Below are 19,599 nucleotides of genomic sequence, written 5' to 3'. Positions count from 1 at the left end.
AAAATAATTTGAACGATTCTACGATAAATATTGCGTTACATACTAATATAAAACTCGTATTTAGAAACATCAGCATATACATAGCAGAACACGCACATTGTTACGAACTACTACGCGAACGTTTCTTTAATAATAGTTTCTTGGAAATGGTATTTTAATGTATTTATTTACATGACTTACGTGCATATAGTTCAATATTGCTATTGCCTGTTGCATCAACAAGAACTTTTTTTTATTCCGTAGTTGTAGAATGTTAATTGGGTTCTAAGAATTTTCTCTCGAGTGTTTTTTAAATCGTTGTTCCTTAAATGCATTTAATTATGTAGAATTATATTTAATTACGTATAATATAATATATATATGCCACTATTCCAATAGAAAATCATATCAAATTCGCTATAAATCTTTTGCTTCTGTATACGTATTTAAAAATGCCGCCATTTCAGACGAGTGGCGCCTCTCGGAAGCTATATTTTGGCTAGCTGTTTGGGCGTTTCGCCACGGAGCTAATTGGCGCTGTACGAACCCCGGAAGGAGCTTCAGTTTTTCTCCAGTAGAGGCGCCGCTCGTCCGAAATGGCGCTATTTTTAAATATTCACGAACAGATGACGCCTATCGGATTTTACGTCGTATCTTGTGCCAGTTACGATGCGAATCATCCACTGCGTAAATTTACAATAACAAATGAACCTTTTCGCACGATATCCGATACAAGAAATTCCCCTAAATATTTATTTAACTTACAAAATATTTGTTTGTCCTCCGTACTAACAGGTGTAACCTGACATAACCCGACAGGTATCGCGATGTTCTCCGCGCACGTACGCACCGTATGCTCGATGGAAATTACTTTTTATTGAATATTTTGATCGATAAACAGACTTCCTATCGCACGATATAGACGCTGGGAAGTGCCTTGGACATTTATGTATCCGCACGATATCGTTCAGCTGCAAAATTTCCTGGATAAAAGAGTTTCTAATACGATAGAATTTCAATTGTCCGCTATGTCTGGAACCGAGATAGTACCGCGTATTTAAATAGATAATACATACGTACGTCGGACGAATGAAATAATTTGTTTCATTATCTTTATGCAACGCTGGTAAATGTAGGCTATTTAAAAGTACGATACAATTATCTGGTCTATGACAGAAATGTCCAGATAATCAAAGTTTTTAAGGCGTCGAATAAAACTTCTGTATGTAGCAGCTATATTTATCGATGTCAAACGAAACGTGTGCCGCACGCGCTTCTATCGCCATGGATTAATCTTCATTCGGTTCTTCGTAATGAATTCCTTTCTCAGTGTACGAAGGAATGGTTCAGTCGCAAATTAATAACGCACGGAACGGCAGTCATGACATTTTCCTTTACGTCGTGGTGGCCTACGGAAATCCAATATCGAGATTAATCACGTGCAATCGAGCAAGTCGACCTAAATACCGTGGTGTCATTCGGATCAGAATAGAGGCGTGTATATAATATTCTATAGAGAACGTTTATCAGCCGAAGATTTTCATTTTGATGTGAAAACGGTCCCACGCGTCACAACGTGATCTTCTCGATAAAATAAAACGCGAACAAGTTTATCCGTAAAAAGAGTGTTGTTAAATGTCGTATTATGGCTATTATAAAGAACGCGTTACCGTACAATATGCGCATCTTTTCGGCAGGTTAGATTTACTGGCAATTATCCGGGCTATTTTTCGCCAAATTTTGTTAGCCACAATTAGTGACGAACATTTCTGTCGGAAACGAAAGAAAAATCAAAGGAGAAAGTAACCATGGAAACGTGAAAAAGAATGCATACGGTTTAAATATATTTATCTTTAATTGTAGACATAGAAAACGAGTTAAAAGGCAACGAGTTCAGGGCGAATAAAATTTCCTTCGTAGCGTCGCTTTTTGTTTTATTTCTATCAACTTGTGACGCAGCTAAGGTACGGCAAACGTTCAGTCGCTAGTCAATAAAAACGAAGATAAAATAGCTCCCTTAAACAAGCGACACCGTGCTATTATCACTCGCAGGATCTGTTCGAAGACTTACGATCGAGAATTTTTTTTACTTACTCGAAACCCAGGGTGCATGAGTAATTACTGTGATTTATTTGACACTCAGCGATATATAATAGATTGCGATTTTTTGATAACAGATAAGATGGAACTAGTCGCAACCGGCAGAAGCGAAAGTATTTGTACTTCCCAAGTTTCAGCAAAATCTTTTACGCGAGACGCCATGCTTCGCGGGATCCAACGAATTTCTATGGGGTTCGAAGCTGTCCGAAATTTGCAGAAAAAAATAAATAGAACCAAGCACTATCCTTTATCGAATAGTTCGATTCTCTTTTCATCACGATTTATGATACTTGGAAAATTTGGGAAATACTTTTATTCACGGGTCCATGCAAGAACTACTAAAAGTTTGTTTATCAAATCCGTATATGTACATATACATACATACATACATACATACATATACATGATATATATGTTTTTGCTTTTTTTTTTATTAAACACAGAATCACAGAGCAAACTGGACATGTTGCAGGGGCGGAAGATGTTACATAATTTTTTTATAGCTGATTTTCTGGTACGACGCACAACAGGGCTCACCTCCGCCATTTTTTTTTCCTTTACTAGTATATATTTATTTTAATATTATTATTATTTTATGTTCTTACTGTACAAAATATCTCGCTGTTAAAAAGTCAGCCGTGGCTTTAGTAAAAAAGATACGAAATCGTGGAGGCTGAGCCCGCGTGGGCCAAATACGGCGGGGCCCCGTTTCGGTGTCCGCAGAGAAGATTCCCCATCAGTGGAAGTAATCAAGTTTTATTTACAAATCAAGGCAATATCGTTAATCGTGTTGTTTAAAAATTGTTTTTTTTTGTGTGTGTGTGTTTTTTTACATACATACTCGCGCCTCTCGCGTTCAATTTTATTACATGCAATTCCACCCGCTTCGACGTGTCGCGGTTATACTCTCCTCGCTGTTCCGCTATTCATCGCGATGCTCTCCGAACCGTGAAGCGGTCCGTACAGGGTCCAGCATGCTTTTCAATCATACTTAATAAAAACCAAGCCTGAATTTTTACTTGTACGTCTCGAGCGAAGGCTTGGGGAAACCATTCGAAGCATCGATGGAAAATCAATGGATACCGCGCGATGGCCACCGTTCACGCGATTCCAATTTCCAATTGTCCACACCGGACACATCTCTCCTCTCCGTGTACATATATATATATTTCCATTGTTTCTTTCTCGTCTAAAGTTTAATCTCGATAGAATCTAATTTCTTTACGTGTCGTCTCTCTCTATTTTTATTCTATTTACACTGCCTTAATTTTTGCTTTTTCTCTCCTTACGAACGTAAATGTAATAATAGCGCTCTACCTCTACCTCCGATCTTATACAAATTTAGTACAATACGTAGACTTTAATTTTTCTTTACAAAGTTTCGCGCTAATTATACTTTTCTTTTTTTTATTTACATCGTTTCAATCCTTTCTTACAAGTATTTTATAAGAGTCTGAATTTTAACTGTTTGTCTGCAATTTCTGCGGAAGTGTCAATCGAATTTTGCAGTATTCGTTAGTTACGTTGAAACTGGAGATATTTATAAAAATTATAGATATACATATTCGTGGATCGATAGAACAGTAATAAACAGACAGTTTGTCGATTTATCGTATAGCATTAAATGTTTCCTCTATATTTACCGTGTCCCTACGACAAAACCCATAAGCAGTGCGCACGCTTCGATATTCAACACTGTACAAGAGGAATATGATTGACAAGCATGCTTGATCATTTTCTAAGTCGTACAATAATAATCCGTTCTTTCTTTTTTGTGACAAACTTTTGTACAACGTATGTATAGTTTAATAATACAATAATTCAATCCGACCAGAGGTGCGACGGAGGCAACAACTGGGCGTTCTCGTGTTTACTGTATATTTCCCGCTTCGTTTCATGTTTTCCCCTCTCTTGTATCAAACCGGGTTTGCAATATAAAAAGTCACGATTTCAAATGTGGCAGCCGTCGCTCTCGCGGCTTCTTTTTCCGTTCCGTTTTTCAAGTTCTCACATAATTGATAAGCATACACCTCTAAACAGACGTATACGCTTTTTTTTTTTAGTTTAATCGCGGTTTTTCGTTTTGTTAAAAATACTACACTCACGGCACTCTCTTCGTATATCACCCCGCATACATTTCTCTTAATGTTTTTCCTCCTCGTTCTTCTCTTAAGAAACGCGCGTGTCCGTTTCCCTTTCGTCTCGCTCGATTCATTGTACACTGTACTTAACATACAGCGGGAAGCTGCATCCGAAATACATTGTTTCTGCACTGAGAAAAATGTTAGCGGTCCATCTTGCGTTAGTTTATTGCTGTTCCAGCGCACACGGTCATTATCACCAACAGACAGCTTCCGATTCGAACCGATTCTAGCTGGTAACAACGATCATTTGAAATTAATCGAATTAGAGAAGACAAAAGAGAGATTGCACGAGAGCAAAAGTAAACCGAGATCTCTTTACTATGCGTTGTGTGTGTGTGTGTGTAAAAGATATGTATTGTCATTAACTGGAAATCCAAATTAAATAAAACATAATCTTTATTCAAGTAAAATATTAATAAAAAAATAGGTTCGTTTAGTTACATACATATTATATAAAGTAAGTGTAATTAAATAAAGTAGTTAAACGATAATGTGTAAGTTGTAAAGAGAAATAAAAAAAAAAGAATATTGTACGAAAAATTCTATGATTATGTTGTTATACTGTTTGTTGTTCAGCGGACAAAAGACACTGTCGACACTTTTTAATAATAGACATCATCGTCTTAGAGCAGAGAGGATGTTACTTCGTATTCAATAAGTATATAACGTCCTTTTAAAAAATGTTTCACCAATGTTCCAGCAACGTATTGTTAATTTTACATACACAATTACCGCGAAATATGTCTGCAACCGTAACCTTCGATTTTGTATAAGAGCGGTACATGTTGCGGCAGTGATCGTAATTAATCCGTTGCGAAGGTTTTTTTCTGCCGGAAACGGTATTGTTTGCCATTTTTTTATACATTGTATTCTTCTATTCGATCGGCTTGTTCTTTACAAAAGATTCCTATGCTGTTATTTAAACGGAGAAAAAAAACGCACGAAACGAATCGGAAGATCAAAGGAAGCTGAAATTACTCTATGTTGAAACGTTGCCGTTGATCAATAGCATATAAGTGCGCGAACATCGAGTCTGGTACGCGAGAAAATTGAATCGCTAATATTCCACTTGAATCTTTCGTTTGTTTAACTAGCAATGGATATTTCTCACACGTGTTATACACGAGCGAATACATAAATATGTATGTATAATTTATATAGTGACATGCTCCATACTGCGTGGGGGTCACTCGTGACCTACGGTATACAGGATAGATCAGCCAATATTTATTTATAAACAGAAGATCATAAGAATGTTATACATTAAAAGCGCTAAGAAAAAATAAATGTCCTTTCTTTTTTCAGTGCATAGCAATATTCATGTTTGCTACATAAAAAATTAAAATTCTTGTAAAATCTTGTATAAATGTAAACACTGTACATTTCTAATTACTGTGGAAACACGCGTTGTTTATATTTTTTAAAAAAGTAATAGATTGGCACGATTAATGTATACGAAAAAAAAAAGAATCAAATTATTAACCTTGATAAAATATCAATGATTCAATTTTCTTATCAAAGCTGTCTACTAATCGATTGTGCAACATTTTTTAAAATTTGGTTCGCGATACTATAAATATAATACAGTACCGACAAATAATTGTAGATTATTTGTCACCGTATACATTGGTTAGACCATCTTATCATATGATCAGCTAACGTTGAAATTAAATATGAAATTATACAAATTTTAGCGTTGTTAAACGATGATAATAAAATATATTGTACGTAACAGAACGTTAAATTTAATTCTTTTTTGTTGTTGTGACGGTTTACAAGATGTTACCAGACTTTAAAAATGTTGTGCCTAATACAGATCATGCTGACTGTCGATTACGGAGAGATCTTATCGTGCGTATGTACAAATTGTTACATCCTGATTGGAACACCATTCATCTGCGTAACGATTTGTGTAATTACGCATCGCGATCGATTAGCACACGCTAACAATTTTCTCGGCGCATATTTTATAATAGTCTACCACTCGTTATAGCCGAGTGGTTTCCAAGTTCTACAGCGCGCCTACAATCATGATACGGGTGTATAATAATATTAATAATGGTAATAATAATAATAATAATAATAAGTATAATACATAATTGTAATTAAAAATAATGAAAACAAAACAAAATGCTTGGAAAAATTAAAACACGACAAAAGAAACGCATGTGTAGATTTATATGTATAAATATACATTTGTACAACACATTTAATTATGTTGTATACATACATATACATATATATCTACCTACCTATGTACCTACCTACGTATTTTTATGTATATAACGAATACCATTGAATACTTTTGTAAAACATCCAACGGATTGCATTCGATAAAAGCGATACACTGGATTGTTAACGTTAATTAATCACGGAAGCACGACACGATCGATGCGCAGTACACAATAACCGATGTTGGTATCCCTAAAAGAATTTTTATCGGGTGTAATATTTAATGTTGTTCCGCGCGGTTTCCCCCCCTATCCTCCGACTGCGAAAAGGCATTTGCGATATTTTCCATATTCAATTTTGTTATCGGGCAGATTACGAATGATAAACTGTCTCTGCGTTAGAAAGAGAGAGAGAGAGATACAATTAATGACGGTGGAGAAAGAGAACTGGTCTCAGGACTTTGCCACATGACTGTGTATATCACATTGTAATCTCTGATTTATGATCCGTTTCTCGAACGTTGCAATCGGAGCTATACGAAGACGTTGCGAATCTATAACGAGCCAATATCAGCTTGCAGTTTCCGAATATGTAGCTCTCCGCGTATCTCCTATTTGTTACATGTTTCTCTTGGCGAAGATACGCCGTGGTTATCGTAGAGTCGTTTCGATGGGCATTATTACAGTGACAATCGCTACATTCCTTTTTTGCTATTAACATTTCATTTTCCTTTTTTTCTTTTTTTTGGCAAACTTGCTGAAATCCTTACAATGATATTCGAAGGCAAAGTACATGGTAAAATATCATCACAAAGTTGTGAAAGCAAATATTCTACGGGTTCTCGAGTTTCTTTAAACGTAGTAGCGAGGTACATTTACTAAGTACAAATGTTCCATAACACACGTTACTTTTCATTAAACATGCATACTTAAACATAAATAGAATGACATTGACACAGCAAATGCAATACTAAATAAAAAATTATTATACCTCTAAATACAAATTCAACAATATTTATATACAATTTCACAATTAGCTTGCTTTTCTCCAATATTTTCTATCTTTGTTCTTTTTTTTTACAAAATTGTATATCGTGAACGGTAGACTAGCATAAAATACTAATCCTATAGAAAATCAATTCAATTATATTCGAATATAAATTTGCGGCTCTATTGTTTATTGAAATAATTAGTCGTATATTTTCAATTCATTATGTATCATTGGTGTCGCTGCTTTCTTAAAAAGTAGCACCACTATTGGCCCATTTAAAAGACAATCATATAATATCCAGCAAAGTACTCTGATAGAACATGAAGTTGGAAGCCATTTAATATTATGCAATGTGTATGACTTATTCTTATATAATCTTCCATTTTTGTGTAATCTGACCATTTGCATTTTTAAAAATAAAAATTTTCAATACTGCATGCTCACTTTTTGTTACATGCAAGTTATACGTAATAATGAATTATTATTAAACAAAAAAACTATGCTTTATTATTAAAAATTTGCGAAATATTTATATATATATAATATATATATACCTATGTATGTTTTAGCTCTTCAAATAAAAAATTAATAGAATTCATTATGTTTGAATGTTATTACCTGAATTCGTTTATACTTAACAAATCTACCTTCAGGATCACAACAAAGCATACCTATATCGAAATATCGAAACAGCCGCCATAATCTAATTTATCGATTTTAATGTGACATTATGTAAAAGACATAACGAAAATACGTCAATGCTATAATCAAATCAACGGTAATAGGTGCAAGTGAGTTATATGAACAAGGTATTCCTTACAGACATTATGAAACATGATCTGTTTAACAGCCTGATCTGTATATCATTATGATCTTTTCCGTGAACTTCTTTTTTTCCTTACATCACTCTATTATAGATAGATAATATTCTTAGGTATATATATTATTTGAAATTAAACTGTTAATAACATTAGTACAACAAAATTTAATTTACCACATTATCCTTAATAAAGACTATAATTATGTTAGCAACAATACAGAAATGAATCGAAAAGTGTAAATAATGACACTTTGATCGGATATAGAAGTATAATGCACAAAATTAAAAATATAAAGTTGTCAACTACTTGTTAGTAAACATATGTATATGTATAAACATACATTTTGCTTACCTATACTCGAAGTATATTATACCTATATAATTCTAATTCTAATAATGATTCTAAATGATACCAATAATGTTTACTAAATTAACATAATCATTTATTATTCATGCAACTGCCTGGAGGGAAAGAATGATATGCATTGACTCATTTTTTTTTTAAACATGTACAAATTCATTTTATCTTATGCAATTCCCACTGCAATGTTTTTAATAATTTTCTTTGGGATAATGTTAAAAGACTTTCAAAAGGTAGAAATACATTATCATTCATTTCATCCTATTATTCTGACTAACTTAAATATTTTACTAACATTTAACTGCAATATTATCAGATTCAGTAATTCAAGCCCTAGTTGCTGCTAGTTTCACATTTGTACAAAACGAATAAAAAGATATGGAAAAATAACAATCTTTCTCATTTATGCATTACCTTAGATTATTTAATTTTAGTATTTCTTGTTTGTTCATTGAGTAAATAGTTAATGAAATTAATTACATATTTTTAACAAATTCTACCGAAGCTCGATTAAAATAGAAAAAAAAAATCTTTAAAAATGCACTAATTTCTGTTATCATTTGGAATTAACAGCCTCACAAAATTTTTACAAAAGTTGAATATCCTGCCACAATAATATTCATAGTGATATTGAAATTTTACACGTAGCATAAAATGAAACAATGAATAATTGTAGCACATAACTAGAATACAAAAAGGCAGAGAAGTAGAATGGCCCATCAAACGACTCAAATCCAGTATTTACTTCTCTTCACATTGCTTAATGCTATGCCCAAATTTCTTATATATAAGTAGTTCTCTCATATTAATATTTCTTGAGGTACTCTGCACGAATTAAGATCAAGCAAGTACAAGTTTATGCACTTACCCAATATAAAATGTATGTCACTTTTCACAGTCACTTTTATCCTTGTCATCTGCTTCTTTTTTTCAAGTACACCAAACATGGAAACACGCACATTGATCCTTGTCTTGAACCAATAAATTATATTCAAAGTCTGTCCCATTTTTGTGATAATCGGAAGAGTTGTTTGTTATTACCAATTGAGCTATTTTCTTAACTTCTTTGAATACCTGTATGTTGCTGATTAGATCAGAATATTCAGTAATCTGTATTCATCGTACAACAGTTAACAGCATAGTGTATTGCAGTTTATAAGGAAAGAAAACTCCAATTAACAATGAAGTAGCTGTGATCCATATTGCATTGAAACAAATGGTTTACAGAAGGATTCAGGTTTTTCGCTTCTGTATCGGATGATTATTTGATAAGTATGTTCATGTTCTATATCCAATATTAGTGGTCATACCTGGCTGACCACTGCCACATAACAGAAAAGTAATGTGGATTATCCCAGTCAAAATTCTCCTTAGAGTGCATTGAGCGGCAATAATACTGGCTGTTTGGCCAGAAGTTAGGTGGGGCTAGGAAGCACCAAGCGAACCTGATCCTGGGCTTGGACTATTCTGTACAACAGGTATTTGATTATAAGGATGATTGCTATTGCACAAGACTGCATAAATGTTCTCCACACTACTAAGTTTCTCAAAAAATGGAATTAAATCTAATAGTTCTGAATCTGTCATATCATCGAACCATGATGCCACTGGTACCTAAAAACAGATTTATTTTTAACATAAGCATATTTAGTTTCTTCCAAATTTTCAATTTAATATTTAATCTATAAGTCTTACTGCATTATCTGGATGGAAAATGTAACTGGCAGGGCTGTTATCAACAATAATAATTTGTTGTAAATCCCGTCCTAGTTTATTTAAATCTTTAACATAATTTCCTCTGTGAAAAACACAAGATTCTCTAAACAGTCTTGCTCTGAACACTCCCCATCTGTCAAGCAGATCTGCTACCGGATCAGCATACTGCAATTATTATGACCTTTTAATATATAGAAATTTTATCTTGTATGTATCGCACGGTTAATAGTAGTACCAATACATCATACCTTAGCTAAACTTGCCGTGAACAATACGCATTCATATAGTTCACCCATTCTTTGCAAGAATTCATCCACATAAGGCCTCTTTAAAACATATACTTGATGCACTGTCCCATCAATTTCTACAGGAACAACAAAATCTGCATTGTTGATTGGTTTGAAAGAACTATGTACTAGCGTCTCATCCAAATCAATCACCATGCACTTCTTGTGCATATCCTGATGTCTGACAGGTGGGAGAAGAAACCGTTGAGATCCAGTCCTTGGTGGTGGTGAGTAACCATGGTCCTCCCATTGTACAGAACTTGTTTTCGAACTCTTCGAACTACTTCCTCGTCCTCTACCGAGGCAACATAGTAGAGATCGTAGAAGTCCACGCCCTCTTGGCTTTTTGCCACTGGCTGGACCGTTGCTGGCCACTTCATTCTCTCGCGGTAACTGGGCTATTTGAAGGAAAAACAAATGTCATTCCATGAATATATATAAACGCATTCATATACATATATATATATATTTAAAAAGAGCTTAATAGTAATATAGTAGTACATATGAATGGATATAGAAATGTTTTTGAGACAACTATTTTTTTTTTCATTTCAGTGCAGACAACAGAAAATAAGCTAAGTTTGAAATATAATCTTCGGTAATTTCTCATTAGAAAAAAAATTCTAGTCGTATAATATCGTTCAAGTATTGATGAAAACAAATGTTGACAGTCGAAAAAAACTGAAAGAAAACATTCATCCTTTTATCTTGCCATCAGGTTTAAAAATATACGCTAGTTTTTGTATGATAAAAAGTCGGTGCAAACAAATTAAAGCATCGGTAAGGACACAATGAGACAAGTTAGATACCGAAACTTAGGTGAAAGAAAAGAGTGGGAGAGGGATAGATACGATTTGACGAGGCAAGTCGAAACGAGGCGAGGCGAGGCCAGACAAAAACGAGGACGGGAGGAAAAGAGACGTCGGAATTGAAGCATAGGCGACCAGAAGGGAGAGAGGCCGAGAGAGGTGAAGTTGGGTGAGGTAAGGTGAGGAGTGTGGTGCAGTTCCCGTAACAGGTGTAGATTCCATCCAGCATCTGGAAGAAAAACGTAAGGGAAAAAACTGTAAAGCGGCAAGCCGTGGTTACGGCGGGCACCTACCTTTCTCATTGTTAAACTGGCCTAGCTCGTCATCCCGCGACACTTGGGTGATAATGGACGATGCGTCCATTTAAACATTTGTTGAGAGTCCCTGCGTGTCTGATCGTGAATTCCGTTAATGCGCGCGCGCCAGAATACACATACACATATACACCACACACACGCGCGCACGATACCGAGAATGAGAGAGCGTATACGCGCGGTAGCACGCACACGCACCTACTCACTCAGTCACGACGTATAAAATCTCTCCCTCCAACGTTGTCGCAGCTGCAGCCACCGCCGCCGCCGCCGCCACCACCTCCACCACCACCACCTCCTCCTCCTCCACCGTTTTCTCTACTGCCGCCACCGCTGCTGCCACCGCCGCCACCACCTTCACTGTCTTCTCCGCCGCCGTCACCACTGCGAAGATCACCACAACTCGGCGAACGGAGACGCATAGGCGTATCCAACACCAATAATATTTACCTCAACAAGAAACTAGCACAAGAAATAATATTGTACCTCTCGATTTTAGAAAACGTGTAATCCGATCATATTACATGCACGACCAATCTTGAAGTGTCAGGGACACACTTGACACTTTGCTTCGACAATTATTCGCTCCGTTTCTACGGAAATATAAACGATGAAAGTTAATCCAATTCCTTGTTGCCTTCATTCCAGGGGAGCACTTGCCATGTACCTGCGTATCACTGATCTATACGTGCGTACACGCTCTCTCTTTTGCGCGCCACACCTATGTCGTTAAACAGTATATCACCGCTCGACGTTTCTTCGTACGTGTTCCAGGCTTGTTATTTATTCGCCGAGATCCGAGATCGATGTCCTTTCACGGGTCCCGCACTTTAAATCTCTCGACGATCGGATTCGATATTATTGTTTGAACAGAGCCGATGCGCGTATACGCTGCGAACCCGAGCCAATAATGTAAACGATTTCGGAAATTGTTTCGTAACAATTGAACGGTTGCACATACGACCGCACGTGACTGGCAAACGTTGTACATTTATCACAATGTACTCGGTGTAGCTAGAATTTGTCTACATTCTGTCCACAAACAACGTCCGCGTACCTGTGTTACACAGGTTTTTGATTATTGCACAGGGTTCTGCTGCTGGCTTTTGCACTCTACGCGACTCGAGTGCCCCCTGGCAGTCTTTCGTCGAACCGCGATTGTGACCGTTGCGCAGCGTTCAAACTAAAAAATTAGAGCCATAAAAGCAGAACGAAACATGTGTAGTATTCGCTCTTTTCCTTTTGCGGTACGGATCAAGTGTATATTGACGGGGACTGGTCTTGGTTAAAACAGATATTTTACTTTTAGCTACACTCGATTATTGACATTACGAGGGAATTTTTTTTATTTACATGGCAATTGAAAATATAACTCTTTTCACACTAATACGATTGTGTCGTAATACGAACGACAAATTGTATAAATACCGAATTAAATATAGCTCGTTTATATTATTTAATAATAATTAACAAATTTAGAAATTAAGAAAAATTGATTAAAAAGATGCGTTAATAATATCGAATGTATATATTATGTAATCGTTATGCTGTTAAAATATTGTTTATCTGTTTTTTTAATCACTAAAAAGTAATATTTATGACATTTTAATTGCATTCGTATTCTGAATAAGGATAAAAAGGAATTTAATATTGTATATACAACTGACAACCATATCACTATAGTTAAATATTTTTACTATCATATTTTACTGATAATGTAGTATGTATAACACAATTATTTATTCTTATACCTTAACATATAATATGATATTAAATAATGTATTTAAAAGACAAGTTTAATTAAGTTCAGTCACTATAAATTGAGCATAAATATTTAAAAGGAATGTTTAATAATTAATATTATTATATGTCTGCATTATGTGCATGTTATATAATCATCCAAGATGTTTGTCGTAAATCATTTCTAGAAGGATCTAATGTATTCGCGTATTAATGTTCTAAAATGGAAGACCAAGGTAATTTGTGCCCAGATAATATTTTACCTTAAATAAAATGTGACCATTTTGTTTATTCTTGTTCTTTGTTTACGTATCACAAATGTATAGAGTATTGACATAAATTTTCATCATTTTATTTTAATATATATTCTCTCTGATCTCTCTTGTGTGCCATTTACACAGCTCTTGTAATTGTCATTGCTTCCTGTGGACGATACCACCCTCCCACGGTGAGTCCAAAAACTGTGGGTTTTAATGGGGAAAGAGAGATTTCAAACAAGTGAGACTCGAATCTATGATCTTCAAAATTTCATAGATTGGCACAGTTACATTTTAATTACTGTTACCACGAAACCTTCCGAAACTCATATACAGGGTGTTTGATCACGCGAAATAGATACTTCAGAATGTGGTCGTATAAACCAAAATAAATCGAAAATCAAAAGTTCTGAAATTGCAGTTTTCGCTTCGTTTTCAAGTTGCTAAGAATTAAAAACGAAGCCTCAATATCGCAATTACATTACTTTTGATCTGTTGAATTACCACTAAAATATCCATTGCACATCTTTGAACACCGTATATATTGTCAGTTAATCAATTTTTTTTTATTAAAATCTACTTTAATTGCGAATCACTTTTTGCTTATCATACATTCCATTCACTCAACTTTTACAGTTTTTACATATATGATAATACTATGAATTACAGATCAAATAATTCACGAACATAATTGCATTTATGTATATATATAATATTTAGATATTACTTCTCCGTAATTATGATAAAAAAAGCATATAAAAAGGTTAATATTTTTCGATCTATATATTATTTCCTGCATAATTTGATATCTTGCAGCGAGAACACCTGATTGATCACTTCTTATTCTTTATTGAACGTTTACTTGAATAGTGTATCTTTTTTTTATTGTTTCTAACTGCATCAAGCGATATTCTTTTCGAGGACGGACATTGTAATTAGAAATTTATCGCTTACTTTTCATTATTATTGTTCGTCTCGACACTCTTCCACAAAATAAACCAGTTATAAATATCAAACCAATCATCGTTAATGCCACAATCATAAAATATCGTCTTGCAGGAGACCGATTTACAGTTGAATATAGTTCTCGTATCGAATTTGGACCAATTAACTGAAAATGAACAAATAATAGTTATTAGTTTAGTTCTTTACTATTTTTTAAACTAAAAGTTTAACCACGTGAAGTTCGTTTTACCTTCACTGCATTTCTAAACATTTCTATTCTTGTGGTTAGCATTTTATAACAATCAGGTTGTAAAGATTTATTACTATCATCCATTACATTTTGAAGACACATGATATCTAAAAAAAAAAATAGTAATATAATATTCTTAGTAAATCCTCCAAATTCATGATTTGAAAGTAGCTTTCTTTATTAATTATTCAACTTACGTTTTCCTCCTCCTTGAGGTACAGCGCTACAGTATTTGCTAACATCAATGGCACATGCTTTTTGTAACAAAGGATCTACATTAATATCTGCCCTTCTTTGTTCTATCAAAGCAGCAATTTCAAGGCGACATTCCTCTTTCATATCTCTATTACCAGAATTAAATTCTATTTTCAAACATTCTTCTACCGCACCAGGATCGTTTTCATCTGCTCTACATATCGTTTCAATCTGTAGCAAATGGAAGATTATAATATAAATATATATTTCGGAAAAGTACACTTTAAAATTACCCGTTATGAATTTTATTGGTAATACCTCACGTGCACAAAGTGTTGCAAGTAATGGATTTAAGTGATAATTTAATGCTTCTTCCTTAAGAATGTTAGTTATTTGGTGTTCACACCTTGTTTGGAGCTTCGCTTCACGAAATTTTATTTTTAAACATCGAATTACCTTTCCTTCAAGTTCCTTGTCAGTAGGTTCATGTATTAAAACCTGAAGTATTTCATTGTACATATAAAATAAATTTCCATTAAAAAAAAATGTGTTAACTTGTGCATGGAATTTACCTCTTTGCAGTGTTTATTAATATCAGAGGAACATGATGCTTGCAATGCGGTATTAAATCTATAATCGGTGTTTTGTTCAATCATTCGGCGGATAACAATATTTTTACACTTTCCATCAAATGTAGGTTCATCTTTGTATTTTTTCAAACAATCCAATGCTTGTGAGCGACTCATATCGTGACAAAATTGTCTTACCATAACACGACAAGTATTTAATAAAGCAAAATCACTTGAGCTGTCTTGAAATTCTTGTTTTCTTACTTTAAATATTTGCTTGTGGCATGCATCAGACAATTTTGATTTATGCGCTGCTAAACATTCAAGGATCTAAAAGAATGATAAACTTACTAATACCAATACTAAAAATAAGAAATTTTAAATACACTTTTCTAATAAATTCAAAAAATAATTATATTACTTGCGAATTGCCTGCTTCAACATTAAAACAATATTGTTTTACATCATCTGCGCATTGCGCTTGTAAAATGGGATCAAAGTGAATATTTTCCCTTTGCTGATACAATTGTGCTCTTAATTGTTGCCTACATTCTTTCGGTATGCGATGCTGCGTATCTTTCATTATATCTTCTTGTACTGTTACACTTAAACACTCTATTACTTCTGCTTTAGTTTTAGACCTGAGCGAAATACGGAATTGTGAATATATTATTTCAAATTTTAAAAATTACATAAAATATTGCTTACTTTGGACACCATCTTTTGACAGAAGGTCTGCAAGCTTCTTTAAATTTATACGTAAAATGATAATTTTTTAATGATATCAATTGGAAATGTTCTACTGCTGCTTTACATTTATTATCAGATCGTATATCCAAATCATTTTTATGTTCAATTAAACATTCCATCATATCACCTTCATCTTTACCATATTTTAATACTTCCTGTTCAGGAAATTTTTATTTCATTATTCTCCCGAAAAAAGTTACGCACATTATTATCCAGTATTTAATTAAAATTGTACCTCACAATGTCGTTCCATGATATGTTGGCAAGCTGCAGAAATTACTGGATTTAGTTCAACACGTTCTGCTTGTTCTTCTGTAAAATTTCCAACTGCCAATTTACAGTTTTTGCTTAAACTGGGAATAAAATAACAGATTAATATAGTATAAGTGTAAGTAGAATAAGTATATCATTGTTACCTGTCTAAATAATCTTGAAGGCACGATATTTCTTCTCCCTTTGCAGTTCTATCATAACAAAATGTTGCTAACTCATTCAAACAAACTTCTTCAATCTCTGGTTGTAAATCAACATTTACAGCTCTTTGTCTCATTACACGTCTAATTTCTTCAAGACACTCTGTTCGTAACTATGGTAATAAGTAGTTAATATTCTGATTCTGAAATGTCTAATTATATGTTCATGTTACTTACTGTCATATTTTTTTGAGGATGATATGCATGTCTGTATAAACATGGTAAAATAAGGGGTCCCCTTTCTGGGTCCATTTGTCTTCCATCACTAGCCCATGCATTTCTTGCATGACATAATCTTGATGCATCAAATTTACATGTTCTGTACAACTGTGGATCTAATTTGAAATCTCGAGCAATGAAATATTGTATTTGAACTAAAGCAGTTGCACATGCTTCTGTCATTCTGTTTGTGCCAAGTTGTTCCATGAGGCAAGATATTACTCTAGCATCACCTCCAGTTACCTAGATTTAGAAGAGGTTGCAAACATTATTATTTTTCCAAGTTGATCAATTTAATTAGAAAATGTATCACACTAAATGAAGAATACTTACATCCCTGCAAGCTAAATTAACCACAGGTTGACACTGTTCTCTTAAGATGGGATCAATTCTCCAATCTTCTCCAGCATCTGCCTCCATAATTAAATCTTCTAACTGTGGACAGCAGGATTTAAAGAATTACCATATATTTATATATTATTCCAGGAAGATTTCTATAAAAAAAACTTCATTACCGCTTTTTGACATCTGTTAGATACTCTTGACTTCTTCCTTCTGGGTCTTGTATGTTCCATCAAACAATGAATTGTTGTACCACCAACTTCAACACCGTTGCAGAATGTTGTAATGTCATAAGAACATCCATCAACTATTTCTGGAGACAATCTATAGTCTTCCATTAAAAGCTTTCTATGATCAAACATTTCAGCTTGACAATTACTATCGATTTTAGTACCATTCTTTACTACTGATTCTAAACAAAGTAGAATTTGGGCAAGCCTTATATTTTTATCTTCAGAGGACCTCCTACAGTGATTACTTCGTATGTCTTCTTTACATGCTTTGACTAACCCTTTGCTGACTCTGTAATCAGATGCTATCAATTTTCCTCTTCTTGCAAGTTGGTCTTGACACATTCCTGTCATTGCTCTATCTGTTTTATGTTGCATCAAACATTTATACACCTGGCCACTACCCGATCTAATATTTGGGCAAAATTTGATACGATCTTGTTCACAAGCAATGTACAATTGCCGATCTAATTCTACATTTTCAGCTTGTATTTCAGATACATGGAGTATGTGTTGTTTACATTGAATCTCAAGACCATTGACATGCTCTTGCAAGCAAGCTAATATTTGCCCTTGGGATATATCTTTGGGTGGTATTTTCCCGCAACCAAATTTTTCAATGTCATTGTAACAATCGGTAGAAAATGGTGTTATAATTCTAAAATCACTAAACGCAATCCATTCTAATCTTTGAATGTATGCAATACAATCGGCGTCTTTGACTTTTTCTCTTTTATCAATCAGACAAGATAAATATGCTCCATGCTTGTCGAATGTAGGACAGTTCAAATGATCTAATTCTTTGCCACAAGTTTTCTTAGCTAAACGTTGTATATTTGAATTACTGGTAATATTTAAGATATACTCCCAAATTGCTCCACGGCATTCATCATCAATAGTAGACACTTCGGTTGGCTAAAAAATAAATAAAATTATGAGCAAATAAAAGCAAACTTAAATAATCTTATCTTGCAATATTTCGAGATATATTGCTTATTATAAGACAGCATTTCTAATGTTCACCACAGATCAGAAAACATACCTTGAATCTTTGAATGCACTCTAACAAAGTCAATTCATCATTGTTTACATTTATATCATTGCAGAGCCGACTCAAATTCTGTCGGCATTTAGGAGGTAAAGAATACGGCACAACTGCTCTCTTAACCCTAACGACACTATCAACAGAATTGCTAAATACCCAACTTATACTTGGTATAACATCACCACTATTCGGGGACACATTTTTAATATAAGTTCTTGTTGACTGAGCACAATTTAGCACCGACAAGTGTATACAAATCACAATTAGAATACTTTTTAAATTAGTCATATATTCCATCCTCGGCAAGTAGGACCGCTTCTTTAATGCAAACTTATTATCCATAGACACATTACGATGTAACCACGTTCTTCCGTGATCTTCGTCTTTTTTATAGATCTTTTTCAACTTTTGTTATTCACCGTATAATGTCAACGTCATGAATAGTGTACTTGTGTATAATCAGATAAAAGCGAACTTTGCGCGGACAGACTGTTGCATGTATGGGATGCATGTACGTATTTCCCGCTATGAGTATGTATTCAATCCCTGCATATGTGCGTGATTTACAACCTGTAAGGCAGATTTATAATTCATGTTCGTTTATCCAACAAATACATATTTGAATCAAGATTTTCAGTATAAATTTCTAAAATAGAATAATAAATTACAAGGCGACAGCACTATTTATCATCACGAAGATGTAATTTCGTGTTAAAACATAAAGATTACTTCAATAAAGAAAATATACTTTACGTAATGTTATAATAATGCAAGCGACTTGCTTTTATTTAACTATTAGTTCGATCCGCGTTGACGATGCATGCATCTACCATAAAATAAAAAGGTAGTCACATATGTATTGGATTTGCGGTCATTCGTCGTTCATCACGTA

At 34.1% G+C, this 19,599-nt stretch overlaps 2 protein-coding genes across 3 annotated transcripts; both read right to left on the bottom strand.

Annotated features, from left to right (window-relative positions):
• Positions 1–5,945: 5,945 nt before the first annotated feature.
• On the bottom strand, positions 5,946–11,956 carry Hzg (CTD small phosphatase herzog). 2 transcript variants are annotated; one of them, XM_078195116.1, is made up of 5 exons: positions 11,672–11,956; positions 11,379–11,607; positions 10,531–10,967; positions 10,262–10,447; positions 5,946–10,180 (listed from the first exon to the last, which is right to left on the bottom strand). In XM_078195116.1, exons 1-5 carry the CDS (start codon positions 11,678–11,680, stop codon positions 9,992–9,994), a joined length of 1,050 nt encoding a protein of 349 aa, XP_078051242.1. In that variant the 5' UTR covers positions 11,681–11,956; the 3' UTR covers positions 5,946–9,991. The 2 variants fall into 2 exon arrangements, with proteins under 2 accessions (XP_078051242.1, XP_078051243.1); XM_078195117.1 differs by lacking the exon at positions 11,379–11,607.
• Positions 11,957–13,401: 1,445 nt separating this feature from the next.
• On the bottom strand, positions 13,402–19,197 carry Glg1 (Golgi apparatus protein 1). Its single transcript, XM_078194306.1, has 14 exons — positions 18,705–19,197; positions 17,606–18,577; positions 17,424–17,525; positions 17,049–17,333; positions 16,815–16,984; positions 16,634–16,751; positions 16,357–16,553; positions 16,070–16,289; positions 15,652–15,978; positions 15,398–15,577; positions 15,082–15,310; positions 14,885–14,991; positions 14,644–14,800; positions 13,402–13,893 (listed from the first exon to the last, which is right to left on the bottom strand). The coding sequence occupies exons 1-14, from the start codon at positions 19,047–19,049 to the stop codon at positions 13,826–13,828; spliced, it is 3,477 nt and encodes a 1,158-aa protein (XP_078050432.1). The 5' UTR covers positions 19,050–19,197; the 3' UTR covers positions 13,402–13,825.
• Between the last annotated feature and the right edge of the window lie 402 nt (positions 19,198–19,599).

Source organism: Augochlora pura, chromosome 11 (genome assembly GCF_028453695.1).
Source record: "Augochlora pura isolate Apur16 chromosome 11, APUR_v2.2.1, whole genome shotgun sequence".
Taxonomy (NCBI): domain Eukaryota; kingdom Metazoa; phylum Arthropoda; class Insecta; order Hymenoptera; family Halictidae; genus Augochlora; species Augochlora pura.
The sequence above is the reverse complement of the archived record's forward strand: the minus strand, read 5'-3'. Positions and strand labels throughout refer to the sequence as shown.